This window comes from Hippocampus guttulatus, chromosome 8 (assembly GCF_054856545.1).
Source record: "Hippocampus guttulatus isolate MCC_2025c chromosome 8, RoL_Hgut_1.0, whole genome shotgun sequence".
NCBI classification, from domain to species: Eukaryota; Metazoa; Chordata; class Actinopteri; order Syngnathiformes; family Syngnathidae; genus Hippocampus; species Hippocampus guttulatus.
Window position 1 is genome coordinate 16,056,886 of NC_141268.1, and position 11,441 is coordinate 16,068,326.

General features: G+C 40.4%; 2 protein-coding genes and 1 non-coding gene across 3 annotated transcripts; 2 read left to right on the forward strand and 1 right to left on the reverse strand.

Moving 5' to 3' along the window:
- Nucleotides 1–509: 509 nt before the first annotated feature.
- Nucleotides 510–3,894, forward strand: card19 (caspase recruitment domain family, member 19). The gene is made up of 6 exons (XM_086117077.1): nt 510–581; nt 926–1,065; nt 1,380–1,536; nt 1,814–1,876; nt 2,017–2,082; nt 2,205–3,894. The coding sequence occupies exons 1-6, from the start codon at nt 575–577 to the stop codon at nt 2,312–2,314; spliced, it is 543 nt and encodes a 180-aa protein (XP_085973203.1). The 5' UTR covers nt 510–574; the 3' UTR covers nt 2,315–3,894.
- LOC147201464 (U6atac minor spliceosomal RNA) lies at nt 3,129–3,256 on the forward strand. The gene has a single exon (XR_015101714.1). It is a non-coding gene; the product is annotated as a U6atac minor spliceosomal RNA (small nuclear RNA).
- Nucleotides 3,895–3,900: 6 nt separating the features above from the next.
- Nucleotides 3,901–10,193, reverse strand: ninj1 (ninjurin 1). The gene is made up of 3 exons (XM_086117078.1): nt 9,794–10,193; nt 5,517–5,754; nt 3,901–4,834 (listed from the first exon to the last, which is right to left on the reverse strand). Exons 1-3 carry the CDS (start codon nt 9,848–9,850, stop codon nt 4,686–4,688), a joined length of 444 nt encoding a protein of 147 aa, XP_085973204.1. The 5' UTR covers nt 9,851–10,193; the 3' UTR covers nt 3,901–4,685.
- Nucleotides 10,194–11,441: the final 1,248 nt, after the last annotated feature.

Genomic DNA, 11,441 nt, shown 5'->3' on the forward strand with positions numbered 1-11,441 from the left:
CATGTTCTCCCCGGGCCTGCGTGGGTTTTCTCCGGGTGCTCCGGTTTCCTCCCACATTCCAAAAACATGCATGGCAGGCTGATTGAACTCTCTAAAATTGTCCCTAGGTGTGAATGTGAGCGTGGATGGTTGTTTGTCTCTGTGTGCCCTGCGATTGGCTGGCAACCGATTCAGGGTGTCCCCCGCCTACTGCCCGAAGACAGCTGGGATAGGCTCCAGCACCCCCCGCGACCCTAGTGAGGTTTAAGCGGTTCGGAAAATGGATGGATGGATGATCATGACTACTTCTGAATTTGCCTGTCTTGGGTCAGTGATACGCTTCGGCGCCCGTATGCTCGTGCTCTGTATAGCTTGTTCAAGTGTAAAGAAGTGAAAAATAAATACTTCATGTCTATGTCTATTTTTGATTATATTATACTTAAATTTCGTTCGCTGTATAATTTAAACGTTTCCGTTTTGCTTAGATTTTATTCTATTCACAAAATAACGGCTACATTGATTTCCGTTTCCGGTGGCGGGGCGGAAGTTATGACGTTAAGAGGCGTGTCTTGAGAAAGGACAGAGGGACTCCACTATGGGAGGTTTGTTTCTTTCGTTGTCTGGAAAAATGCTAATTTATCCTCCCACGTTGCATCTTCTGATTTAATAGCTGAAGTTTTAATTAATTTGCACACTTTACTTGGGAATGACAATTGTTCCGATATAAATGCTGTTTTAGTTTAGACTTTCAAAAAGTTTGTTTTTCTGAGAGATGTTGTAGTTGCTGCGGACAGTGGCCAACTCATGTGGACATGTATTGTGTTTCTCTTTGTTCGAGTAGATTAAAACGATGGTTCATATAACAGAAACCGTGTTTAGCAACATCTATTTTTGCCAATGACTCGGCTTTGCCTTTTATTTGAATGAGACTCCTATGTGTGGACAGACAGTTTCCATGACCAGCTGTCAGAGGATGGGGCCTTCCTCAGAGCAGAGAGGAGATTGGACACAGAACTGGTGGACAAAATCATCCTGCAGCTCAACAGAATCTACCCGCAAATACTCACCGACAAGGAGGCCACCAAGGCTAGTGACACGTGCACACATTTCACATCAAGTGCTCAGCAATATTTGTTGTCAAAACACAAGGAAACATTCAAATACAGTACTTGCCACTGTTGGGTGGGTTATTTTTAGAGTCAAATGTGGTGTTTGTCCACTTCAACAAGTATAACGGATTATTCTGTCATGCACCGCTTGACGGAGCCCACATACCACATCGTGGCACTCACACTGTACTCCCTACTTTCAAAGATGATCATTTTTTATTATGGATGACTAGTTTAAAAGTGAAGAAAAAAATTGTAGCAAGGTTATATCGCATTTGTGGTCCATTGCAGTTCCGCAACTTGGATGTGCCCACATGCGTCCGACGAGGAGAGCTCCTGACACACCTGCAGGCAAAAGGAGAGGAAGCATGTAGGGAATTTTACAGGGCTCTTCACCTGCATGTAGAGGATGTCTATTACAGTTTGCCAACACGGCTCCGCCTCCGAGGTTAGCGCCTGACATTTCTCCTACGATGTATGATGAAAAACTCATGGATAACTAAATAACAACATGCATTCAGTTGAACCATCATAAAAATCAAACACAATCTCTTCGCTGGTGCTAACATTCATATCGGTCTAGTTTGATAACAGTCTGTCACTGTCATAAAGCGGTTATCATTTACAAGCATATTTTAAGTCACATTTTAACATTACAATGCCAACGTTCCACTGTATTCTAACAGTTTACACCCCCAAAATCAAAATCATCACTTTGTCTCCAGATTCTGTTGATCCTCTCACACTTCCAAGTGCCTACAAAGAGCGACACGTCATGAACGACAACGGTAAGAGAAATATGTACAATGTACTGAATAAACATTTGTCATGTCAGTGAAGGATCCCACTATTTGCTGGCTGCAGTTTTGCATGCCATCATCAATGAAGTCATTAGGTCCGTTCAGCAATTGAAATTCCCTCTTTCTAGGTCCCCTCTTCTTTATAGGCTGCTTCAGTGTTGCAGTTGGAATGGCATTGGTCTATTACTTTGGTGGTAAGGAGCTATCTTCTATATGGCATACATATAATCCCAGGGGGATTTATTCGGTTTAAAAGCGACGTCCAAGTTATTGTGTGGGGTCAAGTGTCACTGTAGAGGGTGTCCTTCTTCTGTAGAAGCCAAACTGACTGGAGGAAGCGGGGCTCTTGGGATGGCGGCATTAGGTTTGAAAAGAAAAGCCCGCGAGGTCCTTGTGTGGTACACCGAAGAAAGCTTCATGAAGTAAGGATCGACTGACCATCAGTGTCCAAGGGCTTCAGCAAATCTTTATTTGTACCAAAGCACAGCACCATACATTGCCTTTCAAGTGGTTGATAAGATTTTTTTGGGGGATATATTTGTATTTATTACTTCGGAGGGGTCCAAAATATGAATGATGAGGAACAATTGGGTCTACAACAATATGCTTATACTTGGTTGATCACTCTTTAGTTTGAGGGAAATAAATCATTAAAATGAAGAGTGAAGAGTTCAATACTATTGAGCATCTTTTTACTTTCTATAACTTTTACATTTTCAAAGATTATAAATGCAGTATCCATTGTTAATGGCCGGAGCTGATACACTTCGTTGGTAGTTTGTCGCCCTCGTGCGGTGCAATGATAACGACAACAAGAACAAAGTGAATTTATTCAGCGAGGTAAAACGCAATTTGCTGAGATAAATATGCCCATTTTCAGTGCCTGGTCGTGTAATCAGATGAAACAAAGTCATGTCGATTGGTTTCGTTCTGTCTGGAAAGAAGCAACGTTATACTGTTAGCCAATGCGCATGAAGTCACATGACTGCCCTAGCCAATCCCGTCCATGTTTTGTGCGCAGTGCATTATGGGTTTCATATATTTAAAAAAAAAAACAAACAAAACGAAGCAATGCCAAAATAAATTTTAAATGGAAACACACTAACCTTGTAGAAAATAACGAACTAAAAGCTAAAATACTTATTTTGTAGTAACATTCTATAAGGATTGTTGGCACCTTAAGTGAAGTAGGACTGTTGCGTTATCACTATAAGACGCCATTCTGTTGACGTATTCTGTTGTGTTGTATGAAAGGAGAGAAGGTTAGCACTCCCCTTGACAAGGATGGAAATGGCCCCTGTGGCCTGCAACACATATACGGTTAAGGCATTGCCACCTACTTCGTGGCATCTCTAACCAAGTTTTTTTTCCCTCGTTTAACTTTTAATCGTTTATTTTAGCACGTAATCAAAATTCAGGGACAATTGTAAGTTTTTATATTTTCACTCACGCAGTATAAGCACTCTATTGCAATGAACAATGAACTTTCAAACTTGAATGTGTTGAAAGTTTCTGTGAATATTGCTCGACTTTATTTACCACATTCATTAGACATTTCTATACTTGAGTGCCTTCTGCCAATTATAAAATTTCTCAAAAAATACTACCAGTTAATGACCAGATTTACCCTCCCAGTAAAATATAATATGAAAATATTGATGTGTGAAGTGTGTCTTGGGCTCCTGTCAACAATTGAATCAAAAAGTAAAACAAAAGGAGGACTCATGTACCTAACCATCGCTACAGTATAGAAATGGTGCTTTGTGAAAATATACAGAAGCAATTCTACTATACGCATGGTTTGGTGTTTGCGTTTCTTATTTTCTTATATCATTGTGCAGTTGGGTGTCCATATTTTCATTCTGATTGATGTTAGCTGATATTCCAGGTTTCCTGTGCCTGCTTCCATTTTTGGTTTCTTCGTCATGTTAAGATGCCTTAACCATAGAAGTGCCACTTAGGTCCTCAGAACTATGTATATTCTGACAATAAACAAAATGACAACATTTGTTTGTTTTGATCATAACTTTAATTTAAAATAGTGCTCACAGTGTTTGTTACACCATACTTTAAAATCCAAAAGAGATTTTAGTCCTTAGAAAATTCTATAAAAACACATCATCGAACACAAATAATGGAACAGACACTGTAAGGCTTTAACTAAAATATGCGCATTGTCTTATCTTATTTTAAATACACAGTAGTGGTTGCATAGCGCATGAAGCAAGTATACAATGAAATTAGTAGCTCCATCTCTTGGTTCATGCCTAAAAGACTCAATTGAATATTTCTTTTGAGGCATTTCAAGGGTCAAGTGTAACATTTGTTCTGTTCTATAGTTGAGTCATGCACGAAGGCAAAACCTGTTTGAAGGAAGTATGGGATGTACATTATGATGACATCATTCACTAAATTAAAACATAAAAACATCCAGTGACAAACAGGATTCCAAAAAAATGTGTTTGTATGATAAGGCAGTTGTTTTAGTCACAGCAACCTGAGCATGATATTAAAATAAGCATACATTTATGTAACAATGAAAAGACAACAACAACAACAAAACCCAATACTGACCACAGTTAGAAAAGTAACACAGTCATCGTAAAGTGGATTAAGTTCATCTGACCGAGCCATTTGATCCTAGGCGTACATTTGCTCTCCTCGAGCCCGCGAGGTCAAATTCCAGGACAAACGCTGTGTGTGCATTTGCCAGACACTTTGTAGGCAGAGTAAATACGTTCTCTGTGAGTTCAAATGCGTTTCGAATAAATCCACGGGGGCAGACAGGTGACGGTGGTCACTGTTTGAGGTCATTGTTGGGCCGTTGGACACCGAAGGCAGTGATGAAAACGTTGACCACGACGATGACAAACACAAAGGCTGTGGTCAGGTTCTCCAAGATGTTCAACCTGTAGTGCATGCGTTCGTCATTCAGGTTCCACTTCACTGCAAGAGATGAATTGCAGCATTATCATCAGCGTGACTCTCTTTGTCCGCTAAGGGGCAGTAGAGAGCTGCCTACCAGATCAGCAGTCGTAATTATTGATCCACTGATTAACTCGGTGTTTCCCCTATGATTCATGATTAGCTTGTCGTTCTTTTTTCTAATTTTCTTAATAGGACCACACTGGTTCCACTTTTAAGCTTTCCTTTTTATTTTAAATATAGTCATGAGCCGGCCTCATGCATGACTAGTTTCAGATAGTTGACACAGGCAGTTCTTTCTGTTATGACACTCTAAATTTAGCCACTTTCCACAATAATAGCATACATGTGCTGTGAGGATAAGATAAGGACAACATTTCACATGCTTAGAGGAAACTGCAACTCTCAAATACTACACTGAAGGACCCAAATGCCACCTATTAAAGTGGGGCCTACAAGTAGAAGAAATAATGCATGTCCGTTTCTCTTGTATAGCGTTTATACAATCACCTGTTTTTTTTTGTTTTTTTTTCAGATTCTTTCAATCAGCTCCGTATCAGATGGCTTTAAAAGAGGCCCTATGTGAAACCAACCTAGTTGCGTGTCAGGTTACCTTGGTGAAAACAAAGGAGGTTCTTGAATCGGATCCGCTGTAGTGAAAGCAACAGACAAAACGTTTCGGACAAAACGACCACAAACTTACCGATGAAAATGAGCATAATCCCGACTAAGATTTGCAGGGTGAGAGAGATGCTGATGAGAATGATGAGTGGCGTGTAAAAGGAGAAGACTGGGCCTTGCTCCAGCACGGCCTTCAGCTGCGAGGCATTGGCCATCAGCAGAGCCACATCCAACATGCTCTGCGCCACACTCTTCTTGTTGGCGTAATGGTTCATGTTCAAGGGTCTCCTTGGCCTCATCGGGAAGTCCTGAAGCGGAACCTGCAACACAAAGACCATATGCATGAGGACCGTTCAGTGGAAGTCTTGAATTAGAAGTTTGGCTCTACGGACAGCAGTCAGTGTGCCTTGTGTTATTCTTTTAAAACATCACTGAATGAACCGTGATAAGAAAAAAACACACACTAGAAATCGAACTTGCCATAGAAAAGTGGCACACACAGCTCTGTCCAGGCTGTTCAGTAGAAGATGACAATGAGAGACAACAAATAAAAGTCCAGCGGAGTGGACTCGGGGTTGAAGGAAAATCGATTTGAATCAGAAAATCAGTTCTCATTGAACCGAACCAAATCGAGCCGTTACACTTTAAAATTTACCGTCCTTATATTGTATATGTATATCTTTACAGTAGGCTGTATGATGTATAGTGTATGTGTAGAATTTATATAGGTACTCAAATGCCGTCTCAATGTAGTTTAAAGTTCTTTCTCTTCATTTCATGAACTTGAATACTGGTAGTTTGGCCTTTGGAGACTGCTCGATTTCCAACTGAATAATCAGCTTTCGATGGTGCAGTGTTTCAAAATCCCAAGTAGGAAATATTGTATGCTTTCGTTTCCTTTTGGGGGAATTTGGGCCTCCTTTTTTTTTTTTTACAAGATGGAATTTCCAACAAGCCATCAAGATGTGTTTCCTGGCACAAATCGTGAGTTTTAGTATGAGAAACCAGTGCACTTCTACGCTGCCCTTCATGTGCGAATGGGGTCTTGGTGAGGGCATTGCACAACCGCGTTCATCCCACTGTGCTGTTTATTTTCTTGGTGGGGAAACCCTGATGGAAGTCAAAATGCTGAGGAGCTGAAACCAAAACTTGGAACACTGTCATGACCCACAGGATAACAGTTCTGCTTTCATTATAAAGGTCAAATCATGTTGTAAACGCCACATCCTTTTTTTAGACTTTAGTGGGTTCATTTAATACTCGGGGGCCTCCACCCAGAGACATTGGGAATAAGCCAACCACGTGAATCACGCACAACGCTGAACAAACTCACATGTTCAGCATCTTTGATCAATAACAGCAAATGCAAATTGAATGTGGCGTCAGGCCCATTTTGACAAGTTGCGTTGTTGGAATGGGGCTGGTCATTCCAGCCAGGAAGAAGCCATGCGCAGACTTCCTTGTTTTGTATGCCCATAACCTTACATAAGAGGAAGCCCTGATCACTGGCAACAGGACAAGTTCTGCATAGATAAGTTGTCAAGGTTTCATCTGCGCCGAGCACACAGCAGCAGTTTCAACAAGCGCCTGCCTTGTGCTACGGCTGACAATGCTAAGTTGTGGACCAGAATGCCACAATCGGGACACTATTTCCGTTTCACTTTCTCCTCTCTTCAAAACGTCTTTGCTCCCCCCCCCCCCCTCAGTTTAGTGTTGTTCGAGAGAGGCTTTCTCAAGAACTTGGACTGGGTTCTTCCTGTGGGTCTGTAAAACCTCTGGGATATTGTGAGGGATTTCAGCCCCCATAAAAGTCAATTAAAGATTCCGTGCCTTCATTCTTCTTTGGAGATATATCAGAACAGAGATTACATATTTGATGAATTAATTGATGGTTGCATAGCTGTCATAGTTACTTTATGTATTCTTCAACAATTGGATGCTAATTCTGCCTGCAGTAGCATAGCTTTTAAATTGTGTAAAGAACATAAAAACATGCTAGGTGTGATAAAAATCATAGTAGTTGTTTTTTTTAAATCATGATTATCATTGTTTTGAATTCATCAATTTCTTTTAAAAACTAGAATTCCCATACAGCCACACTGTATTCAAATGGTGACAAGTGCAATATCGTAGCAACACCCAAATAGGGAGGAACCTCTGCAGTCTACCTCGTTCTAGATTTTCAGGAGAATTCCGTCCTAAATTTACACTCGCATGACATCATGCAATACTAAATTCAGGAATTCACGGGAAATTACTAAGCATCTGAAGACGAAATGTGCTTATGACAGAAAGATAAATGAAATTTGCCTGCCAAAGACAATACGACTACTGGCTATAAGTGGAAATCAGTAATAAAAAAAAATGAATGTACACAGCAGTGTATGTGAAAAGACTCACATCAAAGGAATCAATTTTTCTCTAAACGCACATCGTCACAATTAATGGTAAATACTGTACAGTATTTGGTTTTCAATAACTTTCAAAAACTGATTGATATAAAAATGATTTATTAGATATAAACACATAATGGGGTAGGACTAGATACGTTTTTTACTTCTTCCTACTCCCTTGAACATAATAACTGTGTTGAATGAAGACTGATTTCTTTCTTTTTACTATTTTATTTACCTTATTTTCTGTCAAATTATTCCTGTATATGTTTTATGTTAAATAAACAAACCAAATAGAGTAAATAGAATACACCAGTTAACTTCTTTTTACACTTGTATAGCTGCTAAGGATGTAGCAGTGAACTCAACTCACTTCACACCAAGTTTGGCAAAGTGAACAAATGTTAAAACAAACAAGCTTCGAGCGGTTTACTTTAGTGCCACTCCCAGTTGAAGTTTGCTGTCAAACTAAACATTCAAAAACATGATTCTTTTAAACAACCCCATAACGTGGCTTTAACGTCTGCTCTCTTAATTAATGCTAACACATATTCAGAAACGCCATAGACAGGATGTAGATAGATAGAATGCCATCCAGTGGCCAATTCGCACACCCCAGAATAGAATAAGCCAAAATTAATCAAAGCCCAGACAATTTCGTTCTTTACATTGTATTTAATTGGGGGTGGGATGTACCATGCAAACGTACACTACATGAAGAGGGTCTCAAATTTACAGCGAATAACTTTTTACCAAGGAACACACACACACACACACACACACACACACACACACACACACACACACACACTTACACTCCCCTACAATTATAACAAATTCATATTTTTTTAGACAGAAAAGTGGTAACGTAAAAATAATAGTTGCATTTTTTAAAGTTGTAACAATATACTGTTGAAGTAAAAGTTTAATAAATAAAGAACGTTACAGTTTCACAATGACAGTTAATTCAGTAATACTGTATTCTTAAAATCTTTATTCTCAAAAACACAGAACTAGAAAGCCTTTTTTGTTGCTCTCAGAAAAATAGGGCTGTGTCCCTGTAAATAAGACACTTTTATTCTTTAAACAAGAATGAAAACAAATTGTGACTTTTTCATGTTGCAGGGATGTCAGATTTATGTTATATGTCACAACCATATCAGAGCTTTTAATTGGCCCAAAGCTAAGGGAGGGAAAGTACTTTTATTGTTTTATTGTCACGTTGGTCTCTAGGAATGCACATAACACAAAAAAAAGTCACCACTTTTTTCTTTCTTTTACAAATTCTTCACGGACCCCACTTGGCTATCCGCTGAGTTATATAGTGACTGTAAGATCATCATATGGGTGAGATCAGAGCAATCTGACAGGATGCTTCATTTTCCAGTCACTATTGATGACATCATTGTTACGTCCCTTTTGCCCATGACCCCACCAATATGTTAGCGTTGGTCAGCTTTCACAGATTGACTCAACTAATGTATTAGGCCCGTTTAAACACGCGTATACGCCACCGGACCTATTGCATTCCATTGTAAAGGAGAATTGGTTTTATTAAGTCATATCTAATGTGCATACAGTATACAGTAAATACAGTCCCTACCTTTTAATAAAAACCACGGTCCTTCACATTGTTGAAAATATTTATAGATATGTATATGTTTTTTTTCATCATTCGAATGCTGTCTCCAGCTCAACGGAACTCCCCTGCTAACTTGATGCTTGTCGTAAAACTGAAACTACTCGGAACCGGGTCTTTTCCTCGGGCCAAATGTAAACGCTTGTGTCGGCTTCATTTAATAGTGAATGGTGGTGGGAAATCTGGTTAGATCCAAACCGGTGAGCGTTTATTATTTCTTTCCAGTTTCCAGCCTCTGCGGAGCCCCACCGGTTTATCGCTACTGCGGCTTAGCCCATCACAAGTAGAGTAAGCGGGGTTCGGTCCAGTCTAACGGTACCGCCTTACCTCCGCGTCGCCGTTCCGGTCTGCATCGCCGTTCATCTCCAAGTCTCCTGTTGCCATCTCCGATAAACGATCTGTCTTCCAGCACCGAGAGGACGTGGATTAATCCGGGAATGTTGGAACAGCCGCGGTGGTCGAGCGTGTGTGTATGTGCGTGTGTGTCGGGGGCCACGGTCAGTGGAATTACAACCCTGTGGTGACGACAGAAGGGGGGAAGTAAAGGCAACACTCCCTCCCGCCCCTTCACCGACACGAGGGCAGGCAGATTCGCGCTAACGACGACTACACTCACTAGTTTAGTTGTCGCGCTTGGGGTTTCCCTCCTCCTTTTCCTCACAACCCTCGGAAAAAGTGATGAAAATATAAGATGAGTAATGTTCCCGTTGAGGAAAGTGAGCAGCATAAGAACTTGACGTTTCCTGTATTCGGCGCTTTTCTGCCATCTGGTGTATATAAAGCGGTATTGCAGTCTAGTCGTCACAATTTCATATGCTGCAACATGTTTTGTCACTAGTTTGAGGAGAAAAGTAACATGCTCATCCATCCATTCATTTTCTGTACAATTTGTGCTGTAACGGATGATCTTGACCTTATCCTGGCTGGGCGAAAGACGAAAAACCAATTTACACTCAGATTCATACCAAAAGACAATTTTGAGTCATCAAGTAACCTGGCATCCATGTTTTGGGAATATGGGAGGAAGTTGGAAAACTCACGCTATCAAAGGGAGAACGTGTAAATATCACACAGGGAGGTCGGATTCAAGATTCGAACGCCGAACAGCAGAATGGATGAGGAAACTGGTGTCAAATTCAAGACTCGGGGGGGCAAGATGCGACCCACGACATCATTTTATGTGGCCCACAAAGACAAATTGTGTGTCAACTTCATGTTTGTCGCAAATTGTCTTCACTTATAACAACAGCGAGCTTTGAGATCTTGCAATAGTTTTTGTGAATGTTCCTCACTTTAAACCATAACAAGGATATGGCCTGCAACAAAAATGAATTTGACATCCCTGATTTAGCTGATGTGCTAACCACTGTGCTGTCAGGTAAAACAAGAGCATGCAATAGACTACTGTGGACATTCAGAGAATATATTCTTCAAATGTGCTGAGAAAAAGTTTTAATCACTATGTCTCTTCGCTTCATAACAAATCTTCAGATATCAACAGAATTTTTTATTCACCCCTACCCTTTCCTTATAACTTACGTAATCACTGTGCCAAGACAATAGTGTGGGTTGGTCGGCCTGAGGGTCTGTTCTAAAATGAAGTCACAGTGATGGGATATTGTGATTTCTAAGCAGTTACCAAAGTGATCATGTGAAAACATTTGCAGAGCAGATGGAAATGATGTGGTGTGTATGTCATTTCCTATACTTTGTTAAACAATTTTGGTAATTATTGTGAGAAATGGTGAATGTGTTTACAAGATGCAACTTTGTGCATTCAGCAGTGTGTATCAAACTGCAAACTGACGTCACTTTCTGTGTGCGTAGGACAGATGCTAAGTGTACTTCTTTCAAAGAAAAATAAATAAATACCGGTACATTCACTCTTGACACGTTTTCCACGTGGGTGCTGCCATTGATTGGTACGAAAACCGAGAGAGAGAGAGAGAGAGGCAGAGAGAGAGAGAGAGAGAGG